Source organism: Euleptes europaea, chromosome 1 (assembly GCF_029931775.1).
Source record: "Euleptes europaea isolate rEulEur1 chromosome 1, rEulEur1.hap1, whole genome shotgun sequence".
Classification (NCBI taxonomy): Eukaryota; Metazoa; Chordata; class Lepidosauria; order Squamata; family Sphaerodactylidae; genus Euleptes; species Euleptes europaea.
This window is the reverse complement of record NC_079312.1, coordinates 179,040,827-179,060,821: the sequence shown is the minus strand read 5'-3', so window position 1 is coordinate 179,060,821 and position 19,995 is coordinate 179,040,827. Positions and strand designations below refer to the sequence as shown.

The 19,995-nt window shown below is 49.4% G+C and overlaps 1 protein-coding gene across 1 annotated transcript in view; it reads right to left on the bottom strand.

Annotated features, from left to right (window-relative positions):
* Positions 1-707: 707 nt before the first annotated feature.
* LOC130483414 (5'-nucleotidase domain-containing protein 2-like) overlaps positions 708-19,995 on the bottom strand; it is a 28,273-nt gene continuing 8,985 nt past the window's right edge. Inside the window, exons 4-14 of the mRNA XM_056856178.1 lie at positions 18,434-18,489; positions 17,829-17,922; positions 16,620-16,748; positions 13,117-13,177; positions 11,868-11,970; positions 9,563-9,664; positions 8,129-8,210; positions 6,798-6,884; positions 5,849-5,989; positions 5,105-5,169; positions 708-984 (exon numbers count right to left, since the gene is read on the bottom strand). Of these exons, the coding sequence (XP_056712156.1) occupies positions 723-984; positions 5,105-5,169; positions 5,849-5,989; positions 6,798-6,884; positions 8,129-8,210; positions 9,563-9,664; positions 11,868-11,970; positions 13,117-13,177; positions 16,620-16,748; positions 17,829-17,922; positions 18,434-18,489 (1,182 nt within the window). The 3' untranslated portion in view covers positions 708-722. The remainder of the gene's footprint in view (positions 985-5,104; positions 5,170-5,848; positions 5,990-6,797; positions 6,885-8,128; positions 8,211-9,562; positions 9,665-11,867; positions 11,971-13,116; positions 13,178-16,619; positions 16,749-17,828; positions 17,923-18,433; positions 18,490-19,995) is intronic.

Genomic DNA, 19,995 nt, shown 5'->3' with positions numbered 1-19,995 from the left:
GGAGGAGTGGGGAATCAAACCCGGTTCTCCAGAATAGAGTCCGCTGCTCATGTGGAGGAGTGGGGAATCAAACCCGGTTCTCCAGATTAGCCTCCATCACTCATGTGGAGAAGTGGGGGATCAAACTCGGTTCTCCAGATTAGCCTCCATCACTCATGTGGAGAAGTGGGGAATCAAACTCGGTTCTCCAGATTAGCCTCCATCGCTCATGTGGAGGAGTGGGGAATCAAACTTGGTTCTCCAGGTTAGCCTCCACCACTTATGTGGATAAGTGGTGAATCAAACTTGGTTCTCCAGACTAGAGTCCACTGCTCAGGTGGAGGAGTGGGGAAACCTACCTGGTTCACCAGATTACCATCCACTACTCATGTGGAGGAGTGGGGGATCAAACCCGGTTCTCCAGACTAGAGTCCACCACTCCAAACCACTACACCACACTGGCTCTCCAAAGGTACCCGCAGGCTCAAAAAGGTTGGGAACCCCTGGACTAGAAGGTCTTTAATCTGATACAGCCAGGCATGTCTGAAACACAATGAGAATAATTTAGCACTGGCCTGTTAGGCCTTGACAATTAAGAGACTGCTTGTGTGCACTCTTGTTTTGCAAACGGAAAACATGTCGGTGGAACAACAGGACTCTAACATAAGAGAGCCGGACTTAAGTCAGCCCGTGGCTACCCTAGGGGACGTGAAGCCGTGGGGCCACAGCCCCCTGCTTGGCCCCTAGCGGATGTGCGCCATTTCTTCGAGGAAGGGCGTCTTCATGCAGCCGGTGCACAGCTGGTCCATCCAGAGTGGCGCCTCGTGCTGCAGCGGGGTGCGTCGCGGGTAGAAGGTGTAGTTGAGGTCGTAGTTCAGCAGGCAGCTGAGAGAGGCCATGTAGATGTCCGAAAAGCGGCACAGGCGGCGCGAGAAGTACGTGGGGTTGTGGCACGTGCGGAAGATGCTTCCAAACTGAGGGTTGAAGAGGTTCTTGGTGAGAGCTCTGCAGGGGGGGGAGGGGGACAGAAGGGAAGAAGAGTCAGACAGCAGTTATAGGATTAAAAAATTAGGGTCCAGAGTAGGGTTGTGCATATTCGAAAATAAAGCCAAAATTAGCCATTTCGGCAATATCCGGGTTTTACCGAATACCAAAACCTGGGGATCTCCCTGAAGCCGAATACGTGATTCCCGAAAAAGCCAAATAAATATTCAGCTTTTTCGGGTTCGGCTATTTGCCTTTGCTCAGATAGACTATAATGGACCTGGATTTTTCGGTAAACCCAGAAATAAAGCTGAAATACTATTTTACCAGTATGGGTATTCGGCTTATCCCGGGTCTGTGGGAAAGAATTGGGCCCAATAAACCCGAACCTGAAATTTACTGATTTTTTTTGCACAACCCTAGTCCTGAGAGTTGGAAACGTGGCATTCTCAACTGATGATTAATCAGCCACAAAAGGGCTCCGTGGCTCTGTGGAAACAGCAGGATACAGCCCTGGCCACCAATTGAAGCTTTCTAAAAAACCTCAGCTTTCATTTAGTCTTTTTTTAAAGTCTCTAGTCCTCAAAGCTGCAAAGATAGGCTCTAAAATGTGTGGGCTGGGTCTGTATTCCCAGAAGTTATGGGATGAAGTTCCCAGTGTGCAGAGGGGTGGGCACGCGTCCGTGCCTTTGCCCCTCCCTGTAACCAGCTCAAGCAGAACACATTAGAATCATAGAGTTGGAAGGGACCACCAGGGTCATCTAGTCCAACCCCCTGCCCAATGCAGGAAAGTCACAACTACCTCCCCCCGCACCCCGACTCCACACCCAGAAGATGGCAAAATAAACCCCCTCCCGGATCCCTGTCCAATCTGGCCTGGAGGGAAATTGCTTCCTGACCCCAAAGTGGCGATCGGCATTTCCCCAGGCATTTAAGAAAGGGCCAAACACTGATGTAACCCCTCCTGCCCTCCCTCTCACGATCTGCCTAAGTTCACACAATCAGTATTGCTGACAGATGGCCATCTAGGCTCTGCTTTAAAACCCCCAACGAAGGTTATGCGAAGTCAGTCAGAGAAACTTTGTTAATTCACACCATTTAACCAGGTTGCAGAAACCAGCCTTTCTTGGAGCAGAATCTGGGTTGCCCCCACTGCAGGATTTTATTTTATTTTTCAAGCCCAGCGTATACACAGCCGTGGACTAAGGAGACGCGCGAGAAGGAGGGCAGCACAATCCAGGTTTGGGGCAACCCTGGGCAAGGGAGTGCAGACTAGGCTCCATCATCTACACCGGCTCATGTGAGGAAGAGCAGAGATCCAAGCAGGAGGCCGCTGCAAGAGCTATCCAGTTGCAAACTCCGGCTGCGGAAATCCAATTCCACCAACCGATACAGCACACGACCGCAACGCCTCCACCTGTAATTCTCTCTTGGAATTTCCTGTGTGTGCACTCAGAAAAAGGAAACTCTGGCCCCCGCTATTCAGCACCCAAAGAAAGGCAGCCTAATTGTTCTTAAAGATCTATAGGCTCAAGAGTGGCACTTCCAGTGGTTATAAATACTAAACTACGGTAAAAGTAGAATTCACAAATTTCCAGAGATCATAACAATCCTCTACCTCGACACCGGCTCAACACAGAACGCCACCACCCCTAGAAAACGATATGGCAGAGCTTGAGAAGGTGCAGAAAAGAGCAACCAAAATGATCAGGGGGCTAGAGCATCTGCCCTATGAGGAGTGGTTAAAAAGCTAAGGGCTGTTTACCTTGGAAAGAAGGCGGTTAAGGGGAGACATGACAGAGGTCTATAAAATTACGCATGGTATGGAGAGAGCGGACAGGGAGCTTTTCTCCCTCTCTAATAATACTAGAACGTGGAGTCATCTGCTGAAGCTGGAGGGTGAGAGACTCAAAACAGATAAAAGGAAGTATTTCTTGACGGAACGCTTAGTTAAATTGTGGAACTCCCTGCCCCAGGATGTGGTGATGGCTGCCAACTTGGAAGACTTTATGAGGGGAGTGGACATGTTCATGGCAGAGTACAAACCCTCTTCCTCTCCCTTCAGTCACAGAGATTAAGGTTTTCCTACACTGAGCGACCTCTTGCTTAAACCAATTAAAACTTGAGAAGGAACCACGCTCCAGGATTTTCAGACTAACCACGCAGGCCTGGACGTGTCCTTTACAGGGTACTTAGAATGCAAACACACTTGCTCGGGTCATTTGGTCAGCCCGCTGCCGTCTCCTTGGGGGGAAAGAAGCAATGCAAACAGAGCCGTGGATCGCTGCCTCGGCAGCCAAATCTCCAGCCCGCCAAGAACAAATAAAACTCAGCAAACAAACCAAAATTCTCACACGTACGCAGAGCGGTTGTCGCCTTACAGCTTCACCACCCGCGGCCCAAATCCTGAGGCCCCCAAATTATGGATCCTCCTGGATTGCAGTCAACTCTCATTGAATCCCTGCAGAGTAAGGCTGTGAACAGAAAGCTGAGGGGTTCTTTTACCAGCAAGGTGGAAATGGGCAAGGCTGAGATAAGAAGAGAAGAATTTCTTCCCAATTCCCTGAGGCTCAGGGAAAGAAGTTACCAGGAGATTGAAAACAGAAAAAATACAACTTCTTCCAGGGACTGAGGGAATTCCCCAAAGGCACCTTATCTTTAATTTTGTAATTTATTGATAGCTTGCTTTTCTCCTCAATGGGGACCCAAGAGGCTGACACAGATCTCTTTCATTTTACCCTCACAACCACCCTGTGAGGATCCAGGAAGAAGGACAGCACTTCAAATGAGCGCTTAAAACCCCCTTAACTTGGGAATGGGAATAAGTCTTATTGAGCTCAACAGGATTCACTCTGAACAGGGGAAAGGATCATATTGTGACTCTGCAACCGAACAAAACACGTCACATGCCCTCGGAAGCGGGTCCGCCAGAAAGCCCCCTGGGCAAGCCACACAAACAGAAGAACTTAAGGAAAGCCACGCTGGATCAGACCAAAGGCCCATCTAGTCCAGCACTCTGTTTCCACAGAGGCTGACCAACTGCGTCTAGGAAGCCCACAAGAAGGATGGGTGCTGTGGCATCCTCCCGCCCCTGCTCCCCAGCAACTGAATCATAGAATTACAGAGTTGGAAGGGACCACCAGGGTCATCTAGTCCAACCCCCTGCACAACGCAGGAAATTCACAACTACCTCCGCCCCACACATACCCCCAGTGACCCCTGCTCCATGCCCAGAAGATGGCAGAGGTGCCCTCCCTCTCATGATCTGCCTAAGGTCATAGAATCAGCATTGCTGGCGGATGGCCATCTAGTCTCTTCTTAAAAGGGAAGGAGAGCTCCCCACCTCCTGAGGAAGCCTGTTCCACTGAGGAACCGCTCGAACTGTTAGAAAGTTCTTCCTAATGTCTAGATCACTGGTTCCCAACCAGGGGTCCGTGGACCCCCAGGGGTCCGCGAGAACTAAATTAAGGTCCGCGAAACAAAGTTATAAACCCATAATAAATTAATATTTTCAATTAAAAGTTCTCTATTATAAAAATATATATTCAAATATTATTCTAAGTTTAATGTTTAACTAACAGTTATGATTAAAGTTTATTTTCAAATTCTCAGAATTTTTATTTTGAACCTTGGGGTCCCTGCACCGAACAAAAAAATCCTAGTGGTCCCTGGTCAAAAAAAGGTTGGGAACCACTGGTCTAGACGGAAATTATTTTGATTTAATTTCAACCCATTGGTTCTGGTCCGACCTTCTGAGGCAACAGAAAACAACTTGGCAACTGGTTTAAAGATGCATACTGCCTCTGGTACCGGAGGGTGTAGATCTCCATCGTGGCTAGTCACCACTGATAGCCTATCCTCTATGAATTTGCCTATTCCCCTTTTCAAGCCTTCCAAATAGGCAGCCATCACCACATCCCGTGGCAGTGAGTTCCACAGTTTAACTATGTGCTGTGTGAAGGAGTACTTCCTTTTGCCTGTCCCAACAAACGCTTCCGATTTGCCAACGTTTCCTTGCCTGTAGTCGTCTGCAGGCAAGTCCTGCCTTCCACCATGTGACCAGGCAAGCAACTCTTTGCAAGCCTGGATTGAGGGCAGCAAAGCCGAAGAAGAGAAGAAAAGAGAAGCCATAACGCTCTACCTGAGTTCCTGCCGCTCCTTCATCCAGTCCTTCAGCACTTGCTGGGATTCTGAGTCCTGGTACATCTTAAAAAACAACAACAGTTGGTTAGACAGGCACCCCCCCCCCAAGCAGCGAAACACAATTGCTGCAGGAGGAACCTGCCATTTTGACCCTCTGGCAACCAAGCAGAGCAGGAGAACGCCTCTGTCGTGCAGAGGTTAGAGTATCGGACCACGATCTGGGAGACCCAGAGTTCGCTGGGTGACCTTGGGCCAGTTGCACACTCTCGGCCTGTCCTACCTTGCAGGGTTGTCGCGAGGATAAAATAGAGGGGACGAGAACAATGTAAGCCACTTTGGATCCCCATCGGGGAGAAAGGCAGGGTACAAGAAGAAGAAAAAGAAGGAGAGTTGGGTTTTTAGATGCCGACTTTCTCTCCCACTTAAGGGAGAATCAAACCGGCTTACAATCAGCTTCCCTTCCCCTCCCCACAACAGACACCCGGGGAGGTAGGTGGGGCTGAGAGAGCTGTGACTAGCCCAAGGTCACCCAGCTGGCTTCATGTGGAGGAGTGGGGGAATCAAACCACTGCTCTTAACCACTACACCACGCTGGTAGGTAAACAAGAGTGTTGGCTGGCTTTTAGGGGGCTCACTTGCAAGGCTGTTGTGGAGGGGCCCATAACGCCCCCCGGTCCTCAGAAGCGCCCTCCCCCTTCCCATCCAGAGTGACACGGTTGCCCTGTGGCTTCATGGCTCCTACCTGCATACGTTCCAGCAACCCAGTTAAGGCCTGCAGCCAGGTGAGTGCTTGCGAATACTGCTCGGTGTTCACCATTTTGGTCTCCGTCTCCAGCTCAGGAACAATGGCTCCCGTACGCCAGCCATGGCGCAGCATGAGATCCTAGGGAGGAAAGAAGAAGCAGAAGCAGAAGAAGCAGCAGCAGAAGAAAAAGAAGCAGAAGCAGAAGAAAAAGAAGCAGAAGCAGAAGAAAAAGAAGCAGAAGCAGAAGAAAAAGAAGCAGAAGCAGACAAAGAAGAAGTGGAAGAAGCAGAAGAAGAGTTGGTTTTTATAGGCCAGCTTTCTCTACCACTTAAGGAAGAATCAAGCTGGCTGACAATCACCTTCCCCTCCCCGCGACAGACACCCTGTGAGGTAGGTGGGGCTGAGAGAGTGTGACTAGCTCAAGGTCACCCAGCTGGCTTCGTGTGTAGGAGTGGGGAATCGAACCCGGTTCACCAGATTAGCCTCTGCTGCTAAGGAGGAGGAGGAGGGGAATCGAACCCGGTTCTCTAGATCATAGTCCACTGCTCCAGACCACCACTCTTAACCACTACACCATGCTGGCTCTCAGGAGGCTCACAGCACCCTCTTCCACCCCAGCTAGGGTTGCCAGCCTCCAGGTGGAGCCTGAAGACCTTCCAGAATTACTACTCATCTCCAGATGACAGAGATCAGTTCCCCTGGAGAAAATGGTATTATATCCCAATGAGGTCCCTCCCCTCTCCCAACTCTGCCCTCCTCAGGCTCCCCCCCCCACACAAGTCCCCAGGAATTTCCCAACCCAAAGTTGGCAACCCTAACCCCAACCCGCACACCGTTTCCAGAGTGGAGAAGAGATTTAAAACATCTCGGGCTCTCTGATTCCACCCCACCCTCTCTTGCCCGTGGGCTCATTCATGACCCAGAGAAAGAGGCCCTGGATTCTCACCGCCAGGTCACTGTAGAGATGGTCTCCAAAGTAGAGGACCTTGGATCCACGCCAACCCGTCAGCCGGAGGAAGTCAAAAAGGTTGCCCTGGTGCAGGAAAAACGGAAGACGTTAATAATCGTTCAACCAGCAGTTGAGGGACCCCCCTGATATCTGCTGTGCATACCTTGAAGCATTTGGGTGGCACCCACTAACTCCTAGACCAGGGGCCCCCAACCCTTTTCAGCCTGCGGACACCGCTGGAATACTGGGGTGGGCGCAACCATAAAAAAATGGCTGCCAACCACGAGATATCAGGGAGTGAGGTTCTGCCTAACTCGAATAGCGACTGCTCAACATCTCACGCAGAAGCGCTGCTTAACGGGATGCCTTTTAAAACGAAAGCATTGTTTTAAAAATATTTTCTTGCGTATACACCGCTTGTCTTCAGTCATGCTTATGCCAGGAAAGGGAAGGTAGAAATCAAATAAAATAATAATTATCCTAGTATCCTAGACACTATGCGATTATTCAGTTCTGCAATGCCTCCATTTCTTTGTAGGTGTAGTTTTAACTGACTGTAATTTTAAATATTTTTAGTTAAACATGCCTTATATTTTTGTTATACATGTCATGCTTTACTGTTCTCCCTTTAAAGTATGCATGACATTCTGCTAGCTGCCAATTCTCTCCTACCCCTGGCATATACAAGAAAACCACTCTTCAATGACATTGGGGGGGACATTGGGTGCCTGACAAAAATCACTCTTCAATGAAGGGGCCCAGAGAACCAATCCCATGCCACTGCTGAATATATAATCCCAAGGCCTCTGCTGCAGTCCCTCTATCTGGGCAAGACCACGCTGAGGGGCCATCTAGATTCCCCTCAAATTGTACCCTTTGCCCTTGTTCTTGTTCTAGGCACTTGTAGCTTCTCTACTCACTGGGGCCGGACATTAGGTGCCTGACAAAAAAAAAAACAGGAATTAGGTTTCTGGTTATTAAAAGGTAAAGGTAGTCCCCTGTGCAAGCACCGGGTCATTACTGACCCATGGGATGAAGTCACATCCCGATGTTTACGAGGCCGACTTTGTTTACGGGGTGGTTTGCCAGTGCCTTCCCCAGTCGTCTACCCTTTACCCTCCGCAAGCTGGGTAAACTCATTTTGCCAACCTCGGAAAGGTGAAAGGCTGAGCCAACCTTGAGCCGGCTACCTGAAGCTGACTCCCGTCGGGATCGAACTCAGGTCATGAGCAGAGCTTTTGACTGCAGTACTGAAGCTGACCACTCCGCGCCATGGGGCTCCTCTCTAGTTATTAAGAGGGGTAAAATCCCGGAAGGGTCTCTTTCACCTGCTTGTACACCTGCCCCTTTTCCAACTTGTTTATTTTGTCCCACTGGAGATCACCGTTGCTGTCCAGTCGCCGGAAAGGTCTGAGGACACAGAGAGAGAGTTTTGTGAAAGGGGGGGGGAGAGCTATCAAGACTTTCATGCTCATCTACCTGTACGTTTTATGCAAATCCCTACATGAAGCACCCTTCAGGACCGAGAGAAATCAGCACGTTTAATTATGGTTTTTTTTTAGTGCCATCAAGTTGATTTATGTCAACCCCGTAGGGTTTTCAAGGCAAAGAGACATTCAGAGGTGGCTTGCCGTTGCCCGCCTCTGTGTGGCAACCCTGGACTTCTTTAGGGGCTGCCCCTGCTTAAGTTCCGAGATCCGATGAGATCAGGCTAGCCTGGGCCATCTAACTCAGGGCAAACTGTGTACCATTAAGTCGCCACTGACTCTTTTCCCACCCTCTTTTTATTTCCTTCAGAAAAAAAGAAGAAAAAAACTTAAGCCAGATCAGAATAGGCAAAAGGCGTAATTTATAAATGCATCGCATGTTCATGAAAGTGGACAATCGTTATAAGAACATAAGAAAGGCCCTGTTGGATCAGACCCAGGCCCATCAAGTCCGGCAGTCTGTTCACACAGTGGCCAACCAGGTGCCTCTAGGAAGCCCCCAAACAAGACTACGGCAGCAGTATTGTCCTGCCTGCGTTCCACATCACCTAATATAACAGGCATGCTCCTCTGATCCTGGACAGAATAGGTGTGCATCATGACTAATATCCATTTTGACTTGTAGCCATGGATAGCCCCATAAGGAAAGCCCTGCTGGATCAGACCAAGGCCCATCAAGTCCAGCAGTCTGTTCACACAGTGGCCAACCAGGGGCCTCTAGCGAGCCCACAAACAAGACGACTGCAGCAGCAGCATCCTGCCTGTGTTCCCAAAGCACCTAATATAACAGGCATGCTCCTCTGATCCTGGAGAGAATAGGTATGCATCATGACTAGCATCCATTTTGACTGGTAGCCATGGATAGCCCTCTCCTCCATGAACATGTCCACTCCCCTCTTAAAGCCTTCCAAGTTGGCAGCCATCGCCACATCCTGGGGCAGGGAGTTCCACAATTTAACTCTGCGTTGTGTGAAGAAATACTTCCTTTTATCAGTTTTGAATCTCTCACCCTCCAGCTTCAGCAGATGACCCCGCGTTCTGGTTTTACGAGAGGGGGAGAAAAATGTCTCCCTGTCCCATCTCTCCATACCATGCATAATTTTGTAGACCTCTATCATGTCTCCCCTTAACCGCCTTCTTTCCAAGCTGAACAGCCGTAAGAGTTTCAACCGCTCCTCATGGGGCAGTTGCTCTAGCACCATGATCATTCGTTTCAATTCCACCACCCCCTGCCTTTGGCCCAGAAATGAGATCCCAAGCCGGGGCATAACTCACTTGACACAATCGTTGAAGAAATGAGGTTTGTCTGCCTGGACGATGACCACGTCAAAGAATTCCCGCCACTCTTGGCCCACCATGTACCGCATTCCTTTGTCACTGGGGAGGAGAGCAAAAGAGGAAAGCAGGGAGAGATGACGTGAGCGACGACTGACAGCAGAGGGTGCTCCGCTACCGTAGATCTATGCGCTCCGGGAACAGAACTCACGGGCATGCGGGAATTCTGCTCCAAGCGGCTCCCGCAACTAGGGACAGGTGCTGCCCAGCCGTTTCAAAAAGAAGAAGAAGAAGAGTTGGTTTTTATATGCCGTCTTTCTCTACCACTTAAGGAAGAATCAAACCGGCTCACAATCACCTTCCCTTCCCCTCCCCACAACAGACCCCCCCCCGTGAGGTCGGTGGGGCTGAGGGAGCTCCAAGAGAGCTGTGACTAGCCCAAGGTCACCCAGCTGGCTTCATGTGGAGGAGCAGGGAAACAAATCCAGTCCACCAGATTAGTCTCCGCCGCTCGTGTGGAGGAGAGGGGAATCAAACCTGGTTCTCCAGATCAGAGTCCACCGCTCCAAACCACCACTCTTAACCACTATACGACGCTGGCTTATGTACAAAAAGTTGTATATAAAAATAAACTATTCCCCACCCCACTGTCTAAAGGTCATCTGCCTATCCAAGCTGCCTTCAACTTGGAGAGCCGGCGTGGTGTAGTGGTTAAGAGCAGTGGACTCTGATCTGGAGAGCCAGGCTTGATTCCCCACTCCTCCTCATGAGCAGCGGAGGCTAATCTGGTGAACTGGATTTGTTTCCCCACTCCTACAAATGAAGCCAGCTGGGTGACCTTGGGCTAGTCACACTCTCTCAGCCCCACCTACCTCTCAGGGTGTCTGTTGTGGGGAGGGGAAAGGAAGGTGATTGTAAACCGGTTTGATTCTTCATTAAGTGGTAGAGAAAGTCGGCATATAAAAACCAGCTCTTCTTCTTCTCATTCTTCTTCATAGTATTCAGATCAAGCTGCTTTTAAAAGCCGAGGGAATGGTTTGCTGGAACAACTGGTAACTTCTTCCTTATAGCTGGGCTTTGGTGATTTTCTAGGCACTGTGGATCCAAACAGAAGTTTGGAAGAAAGCGTGGTGTAGTGGTTAAGAGCGGTGGTTTGGAACGGTGGACTCTGATCTGGAGAACGGGGTTCAATTCCCCACTCCTCCACATGGGCGGCAGATGCTAATCTGGTGAACCAGATTGGTTTCCTACACATGAAGCCAGCTGGGTGACCTTGGGCTAGTCACAGCTCTCTTAGAACTCTCTCAGCCCCACCTACCTCACAGGATATCTGTTGTGGGGAGGCGAAGGGGATTGTAAGCCTGTCTCCCTTAAGTGGGTAGAGAAAGTCGGCATATAAAAACCAACTCTTCTTCTTCTTCTATTTAAATACAGAAAGGCACTATTTTCCCCTACAGGCTGCAGTACCTTAAAGACTAGCCGTTTTATTGATTAAACGTCTTTGGGCTGGAGCTTGGCGTAGTTGATTTTATGTGCAGCTTTCTAGTCCACAAGGTTTTGTGCAAAAGTCTGCAACGGGATGGGACGGGGGGGGGGGAAGCAAACCAACACTCAAGGGGCCTGGGGGACCTTTGCCAGACCTTCTGGCAGACTGGGGCTTGTGGTGGCAGAGGGCAGGAAGCCACGCAACTCTGCATGACTATGCAAGATCAACACTGAAAGAGAACCCATTGTTTCTCTCAGAGTATATAGACACACTGTTATGACCTTTGGCAGGGTCTGTCATCGGGGTGGGGGTGGGGATAGATAGAATGGCCATTTGACCTGGGCCTAAAATGTAGACGTTTGACATTATCTCCAAATGAGGTTATACACGTAGAAGAAGGAAGAGTTGGCTTTTATATCCCGATTTTCTCTACCTTTAAGGAGTCTCAAAGCGGCTTACAATCGCCTTCCCTTCCTCTCCCCACAACAGACACCTTGTGAGGTAGGTGGGGCTGAGAGAGTTTGGAGAAAACTGTGACTAGCCCAAGGTCACCCAACTGGCTTCATGGGGAGGAGTGAGGAACCGAACCTGGTTCTCCAGATTAGAGTCCGCTGCTCATGTGGCGGTACAGTCCCCGAGATACACTGACTGGATTGAAAAATGTTCATCATGCAACTTTAAACCTGTTTCCCATTACTGGGATTTCTTAATTTATTTTTTTTTAGATCAGAGGAGCCTCAAAACATGGAGGTGGCTCGGCACCTCTCTTGACCTCAGAGAGGCCCTCGCCGTGGGACAGAAATACGAGCACAGACTCACACGAAGCTGAAAGGGCTGTTGGTGATCAGGAAGAGTTTCTTGCCGCTGTCGGCCAGGCGATGGAGCACGGCGTAAGTCTCGTCCCCACGCAAGATGTACTTCTCTGCAGCCAAAAGAGAGGCCCACGGGCATTACTGAAAAATGCTGTCGGAGCAGGGGGAAACTAAGCTGTTGAGTAGAAGCTAAGACCATCTGGTGATGTTTCCTTTTCAAACAAATGCTGCCATTCCAGAGGCTATGGGGTGGACGGTTCCTTTAAATAAAAAGGTAAAGGTCCCCTGTGCAAGCACCGGGTCATTCCTGACCCATGGGGTGACGTCACATCCCGACGTTTACTAGGCAGACTTTGTTTACGGGGTGGTTTGCCAGTGCCTTCCCCAGTCATCTTCCCTTTACCCCCAGCAAGCTGGGTCCTCATTTTACCGACCTCGGAAGGATGAAAGGCTGAGTCAACCTTGAGCTGGCTACCTGAAACCGACTTCCGTCGGGATCGAACTCAGGTCGTGAGCAGAGCTTGGACTGCAGTACTGCAGCTTACCACTCTGCGCCACGGGGCTCATGTAAGGTTCCTTTAGCACTGTCTTTAAGGTGCATGCTAGGGCCGGTTCCAGGTATTTTGTTGCCCCAAGCAAGATATGCCCGTGCTTTCCTGGGTTTGTGCCGCCACCAATGTCTGGGGACAGGCCAAACCCTTGCACTAACCTAGATCCATCCCCAGTAATTACTTGGGTATCTCGGGCAGAAAACTGGCCCTTTGTGGACACTTCTAGGGACAGGATTGTTGAGCAGGGGTGAAACATTGCTAGAAGGCCAAGGAAGTTCTCCTCCACAGAGCCCTGGAGGCATGTGTTGTTGTTTTTTGCCATCTTCTGGGCATGGAGTAGGGGGTCACTGGGGGTGTGGGGGGGAGGTAGTTGTGAATTTCCTGCATTGGGCAGGGGGTTGGACTAGATGACCTTGGTGGTCCCTTCCAACTCTAAAATTCTGTGTTTGCTCTGCTCTCAGACTCAGGCTGGAGTGCGGGAGTCTGCAATTTTGTGGGAGCACAGAATTACCAGCAGAATTCAATTCCTTAAAGCAGCAAACCTTTCTTTTTAAAAAAAAGAACATCTTTCTAGTCCTTATTGTTGTGTGTTTGGCGATGCCAGCTAATTGTGTAAAGGATGAACATGTGTTAAATGGGGGCAAGCTCAGAAGATCTGGTAAGTCTGTTCCAACCTCCCCCGCACCGCCGCAGATGGAGACTCACCCAAGTCCTGCATGATCCACTTGTACATGAAACCTTTGATGTGGACATCTCGGATGGCGTCCTGTTGAAGACATGAAAACGTGGGTCCCGAAACAAGTTTAGTACTGCATCCACGGAGGCGGGCAGGCAATTCCTGAGCTTTTCTCACAACCCGGAAACTGGCTCTGGTAGAAGGGATGGGAAAAGGAGACTGGGCATCTTTCTTTCCCCCCCTTCCTGTCCATCTGTCCCTTATGCCTTCCCTCCCCACCACCACCCCAATCTGTTTCATCTTATTTTATTAATTTGAGGTCCATCACTCCCTCTGCATATATAAGATTAGTAGTGTGCCCTGCAAAAACATCTCTTTCTGCTGGGAATTTATTTGGCGCTTTGAATTTGGCTATTGAGTAAATCTCAGCGCCGCTACAACTAATTGTTATTTTAGTATATTATGTATTTTATGGTATGTATTTTAGTCATGATGTGAGCCGCCCTGAGCCCAGTGTTGCTGGGGGAGGGAAGAAGAAGAGTTGGTTTTTATATGCCGACTTTCCTAATGTCTAAACCGAAACTCTTTTGATTTAATTTCAACCCGTTTGTTGTCTAGCTCTTTTTGTTGTAAGGAAAAGTGCAGAATACAAATTTCCCTTGATAACTGCACAATGAAAATGGCTACAGGCTTTTTTTTAAAAAATAAAGCTGGGAACTAGTAGGTAGTGGCAACAGATCATTAAAATGTTATGGCGATTGGGAAATACCTAATGTTTTTAAAAGCCCTCCAACTCGGGGAGGAATATCAGCCGGGGGTGGGGGGGCGGCTAAGGCTAGGCGTTTACATGGAAAACTTGTATGTGGATGCTCTGTTGGAGCTGCAAAAGCATCCGCATTCGCAATAGCAACAAGAAGTACAAGGTGAATGATAGGAAGCAGCCTTTGCCCCTCTCCAACTGGTCGCCTGCCTTCTATTTCTTGGATCCCCTCCAAATGTCACCAAAATAACAGCACCTTCCTGACAGTTGCTATGACTCCTTCGTTGGAACAAGTTTGAAAATACATTGAAACGTGCGAGGGGCGACTGCTGTAAGCTGATCTGAGGCCATGGGATAGAGCAGGAGGAATAAATAATACAAACATGCACAGACAGGTGCTGAAATGCTCACATGGTGAAGACACAGAATGACAGAACCAGAAGGAAGAGGAAGAAGAGGAAGAAGAGGTGGAGGAAGAAGAGGTAGAAGAAGAGGAAGAAGAAGAAGAGGTAGAAGAAGCAGAGGAAAAAGAAGAGGAAGAGGAGGAAGAAGAAGAAGAGGTAGAAGAAGAGGAAAAAGAGGAAGAAGGGGAAGAATAGCAAGAGGAAGAAGAGGAAGAGGAAGAGGTAGAAGATGTAGAAGAAGCAGAGGAAGAAGAGGAGGAAGAGGAGGAAGAAGTAGAAGCAGCAGAGGGAAAAGGGGAGGAAGAATAGCAAGAGGAGGAGGAGGAAGAGGAAGAAGAGGTAGAAGAAGCAGAGGAAAAAGAGGAAGAAGAAGAGGAGGAAGAGGTAGAAGAAGCAGAGGGAAAAGAGGAAGAAGAGGAAGAGGAAGAATAGCAAGAGGAGGAGGAAGAGGAGGAGGAAGACCCTAACCTGAGCCAGAAGAAAATCATTTCTCAAGGTGATCCCCGAGATATTCTGTTTCCATTCTTAAAGCAAGCTTCTAGCCCTTACGAAAGCATAACGAAGTCACGGGAGCAGTGCTATGCACAGATCTTGCGCCCGGCTTCCCCATTATCGGCAGGTGCAAAACAAAGATATGGAAAAACGGCCTGTGTTTACGTAGTTTGGCCTGCATTTACATAGTTTAGACCAACTGCAGATTCAACTTCTGGGTGCAGAATTTTGAAATAGTCGTTCCAGCATATAGGACACACGGGCAGGAAATCTTTTTTTTCTCGCTTGTGCCGTTTAAAACAAAGCACATGAGCCAGACCCACCAAAGACTCCGGGAGGGATTTTAGGAAGTTCCTTCTCTCCGTCGCAACCAACCCCACCGCTCCGGTAGCCACTGGACCCGCAAGCCTCCTCCAACAAAATAAATTCCTGATTCCCCCCAAAAAACAGCCCCAACGAGACCCTCTCCCCTTTCCAAAGGCAGCCAGGGATAGAAATCTGGAGCCCCGTCTTCCTATTCTATTTTCGAACACAACCCCGATGCACAAAATCATCAGCAGCATTGTTGTGCTTGGGAAGAAGAAGAAGAGTTGGTTTTTATATGCCGACTTTCTCTACCGCTTAAGGAAGAATCGAACCGGCTTATACAATCTCCTTCCCTTCCCCTCCCCACGACAGACACCCTGGGAGGTAGGTGGGGCTGAGAGAGCTGTGACTAGCCCAAGGTCACCAAGCTGGCTTCATGTGGAGGAGCGGGGAAACAAATCCAGCTCACCAGATTAACCTCCACCGCTCCTGTGGAGGAGTGGGGAATCAAACCCAGTTCTCTAGATCAGAGTCCACCGCTCCAAACCGCAGCTCTTAACCACTACACCTCGCTGGCTCTCCATAGGGTCTTGGGAGGCGGGACAGCGAAGAAAACATCTCTGGGTATTTGCTTAGCGCAGATCTGATATGGGTGGAAGCAGACAGAGCGTCTCCATGAGCCTGCCATTGCCTCCAGGGGGACTGTTCTCTTTAGCCTGGAGATCAGTTGCGACTCCGGGAGATCTCCAGGCCCCACCTGGCGGTTGGCAACCCTAGCCCGCTTCCAGAGCAACGCCGGCAAAAGAGGGAGGGGTCCTTGTGTCAACGAGGATGCCAGCTCTGACCTCTGGTCCCAGAGAGGCCAAGAGGCAGGAGGGATGTTTTGCAAGAGGGGCCGTAAAAACGCTCAAAACCCAGACCGCGTGTCTCCGAGCAGCTGGATTCCTCGATAAGCCCCCGCGGCCGCTAAGCAAGCGGCCCCTCCCAGCTTTTCCTCCGGCTCAGGACGGCCTGTTCTGATGCAGCGGGACAGAGAGAAACGTCATTCCCCCACCCCAAAACACAACAAGAACGCCAGAAGATCACGGCCCAAGAAAACCACCACCGCAGCAATTTGCCTACAGGGCAAGCACAGAACAAAAAGTCCGGGGACTAAAGAGAGCGCCTGACTTCCCTGCTTCCAAAAGTTACAACCCACCTAATGGTTCCCTCCTCCTCTAATTGGGGAATAAATCCACCCGTTCCTGGCACCCGCCGGCCCGCCTGCAAATCTGCAGTCCAGAAGAATCTGTTCCACAGCCAACCAACCAACTTAGGGTTTCCAGCTCTGGCATGGGAAATTCCTGGAGATTTGGGAGCATGGTTTGGGGAGGGAAGAGTTTGGGAAGGGGAAGGAGCTCAGCAGGGAGGTGATGTCCCTTTAGGACTTGCATGTCTCCTAGACTGTACGGCAGGGGTGTCGAACTCATTTGCTACGAGGGCTGGATATGACATAAATGTTATAAATGCAATTGGAAAAGCTGACCCTAAGAAATAGACTCCGGGAGACTTGGGAAGGAACCCGACATACCGTGACGTCTTTGTAGAGATGGATGGGATCGTAATCGATGTCGTTGCTGATAAAGAAGTCGTTGGCTACGGCCAAGAGGGTCATTTCCGGCAGGGAGAAAATGTCCATGAACTGCTTGATGGCCGGGCCCTGGAAAGGAGGCAGAGAGCAGGGGAAGGGTCGTGGGAAACCCATCTTTTTTTTTTCCCCTTTCGAGAACCAGACAACCCTCAGCCAGGGCTTTCCAGCCCTCTGTTGCTCATTGCACAATAAATCAGGCCCCGGCAATGACAAAAATTAGCCGAGGAGACAAAATCATCAACGGGGCTTCCGGGATCCCAATCACTGCCCCCAAGGTGGAATCCTGCTCCCATTATTCTAGGTGCTCGCTAAAAAGCCCACAATTAAGAAAGTTATCCAACAAGGACGTTAACCAATATTACACCATTTCTTCTGCCTTTACATCAGAGATGTGAAGATTTTTTAAAACTGGGCTGACAGAGTCACAGAGCTTAGATCATAGAATCGTAGAGTTGGAAGGGACCACCAGGGTCATCTAGTCCAACCCCCTGCACAAGGCAGGACATTCACAACTACCTCCCCACCCCACACTGCCAGTTATCCCTACTCCATGCCCAGAAGATGCCCTCCCTCTCATCATCTGCCTAAGCTCATAGAATCAGCATTGCTGACAGATGGCCATCTAGCCTCTGCTTAGAAACCTCCAGGGAAGGAGAGCTCACCGCCTCCCGAGGAAGCCTGTCCCACTGAGGAACCGCTCTGACTGTCAGAAAGTTCTTCCTAATGTCTAGACGGAAAACTCTTTTGATTTAATTTCAACCCGTTGGTTCTGGTCCGACCTTCTTGGGCAACAGAAAACAATATAGATCGGGGTCCCCAACAGGGTGCCTGCCAACACATTTTTTTTAAAGAAGTGGGTAGGGCTTTTGCCCAGCAAGGCTTCGTGTGGAGGAGAGGGGAAACAAATCCACTTCACCAGATTAGCGTCCGCCGCTCATGTGGAGGAGTGGGGAATCAAACCCGGTTCTCCAGATCAGAGTCCACCGCTCCAAACCACCGCTCTTAACCACTTCATAAACACAGGTTAGGGCACCTAGGATAACATAAACGGCACCAGCCGGCCCCTTTCAGTAGGGAATCAAGACGGATTCAGTAGGGAATCAAGACCCTGCAAAGACCCTTTGGGGCTAGCCAGCGAAGGAAGCCTACCTTGCCGTAGAAGCCACTAGCCTGGTGCAGGGGGATATGGTGGGTGCCGTCATACATCTCCAGCACCTCCTCATCTGGTACAGGTTTCAAGCCCCTGAAGGAGACAAAAGGAGTCAAACCCCATCGATTTCAAATGGAACTGGAGCCAGCGTGGTGTAGTGGTTAAAAACGGTGGTTTGGGGCCATTTATGCAGGGTCCACGCTCACTGCTGATTTTTTAAATCCGACCTTTAAAATGACAATTCACATTCCCGATGCAAGAGGAGAAAGTCAAACAAATTCCACCACCACCCCGCTCCCTGCTCCTTTGTTCCTTCGTTTGCATAGCCATTAGCAGTAGTAGTTTGCATAGCTCAGCAGAGGCTGGGATTCTGCACGCTTCCTTCGGTGAATGCTTCCATGCGGGGGCGGAGCAAATACAAAAGGTCATTAGAGGGGCTCTTAAGAAAAGCGAAGCAGGTACGCGCCGGTGACCTCTGGAACTAGCTACTAATTACCAAGCATAAATGGCCAAAGTCAGGTCCAGAAAACAGGTCCAGAAGACAGGAAATCTCCCTTTCCATCCTGTTGTCAGCCGCACAGAGGCTGACCTGAGCGACACTTACCGGTACACGGTGCCCAGCTGGATGTAGTGAAAGGCATCTATCTTCATGAGCAAGCCCTACAGGGGAGGAGAAAGAGGAAGTCAGCACGAATAGCCCTCCTAGGACCTTTGCCCTAAGGGCTCCAAGAGCTTCCCCTGGCCTTGCAAACAAACCCACAAATGATTTCTGGGCTCTGGGAGAATACTAAAAGTCTAGGGTAGAACCCATGCATTGTTTCCAAGCCCAACGGAAAATGCTAAGTCTTCCCATTAGGTCCTAGACAGCTTGAGGCAGGGACACTTATTTACCTATGTACTTCATTTATACCCTGCCTGTCGACCCAGAGTGACGTTCCCCCCACCTCCTTCATTTTATCCTCCCAACAAACTCTGTGAGGTAGGCTAGGCTGAAAGTGGGTGACTCGCCCGAGGTCAACGGCGGCAGACCGGGGATTCGAACCTGGGCCTCCGAGATCCTCCTCCATCGCTTGAGCCACTATGGCCACGCTGGCTCACTTGGAAGGACCCCCCTCTTCTCATTGTACCATCCACTCCGCCTGTTAGGCTTCTTTTCTTATGCTCTGTCCTCAGGGCCCTGCCTGCAGAGGTGAGGAGGACTGGTGACCAGAGACAGGGCTTTTCGGTGGTGGCCCCTCACCAGTGGAACACTCCTGCCTCAAGGCTCAGCTGCCACCTCTCATATTTTCCTTCCGTCACCCGGCCAAAACATGTCTCTTCGCGCCAGCTTTTTAGCCTTGAGCTCTTGAGGCGGCCGTAGTTTTCTTTCAACCGCCTGCTATCGGCCTGAGGGCCATTTTAGGCATATTTAACTAGATGAATGTCAGGTTTATCCTCCCTTTTTGCCCCTCTGCAGGCTCCTCGCTTATTTTACTTTGCTAGTTTTTAATGCCGGTAACTCTCCTGTTCGTTTTGCGTATGATTTTGTCGCCACACTGATTTGACCTCACGAGCCGTCGAGAGGAGGTCTCTTTTTTAATTATTATTATATTTTTGTTTTCAGCTTACAAACTACAAATTACAAGCACAACGTAAAACATGGCATTGACAAAACCCATAACATATACAACATCACGCTTTACCAGATGTGCCTTCTTATGCCTAAATTGACCATCTATTCAATGAATTTCTATTTCTACCATCTCTTCAACCCTGCTTTTTTGTTATCGCCAAGTAATTTATTTGAGATTAGTCTCTAAACCACTGGTTCCCAACCAGGGGTCCATGGACCCCCAGGGGTCCGCGAGAACTAAATTAAGGTCTGCGAAACAAAGTTATAAACCCATAATAAATTAATATTTTCAATTTAAAGTTCTCTATTATAAAAATATATATTCAAATATTATTCTAAGTTTAATGTTTAACAGTTATGATTAAAGTTTATTTTCAAATTCTCTGAATTTTTATTTTGAACCTTGGGGTCCCTGCACCGAACAAAAAAGTCCTAGTGGTCCCTGGTCAAAAAAAGGTTGGGAACCACTGCTCTAAACTATATTTAATCTGCATTCTAATACGAAAAACTTTTTACTATTACATATCTTTGTGTCTTATACATCTATATCTCAT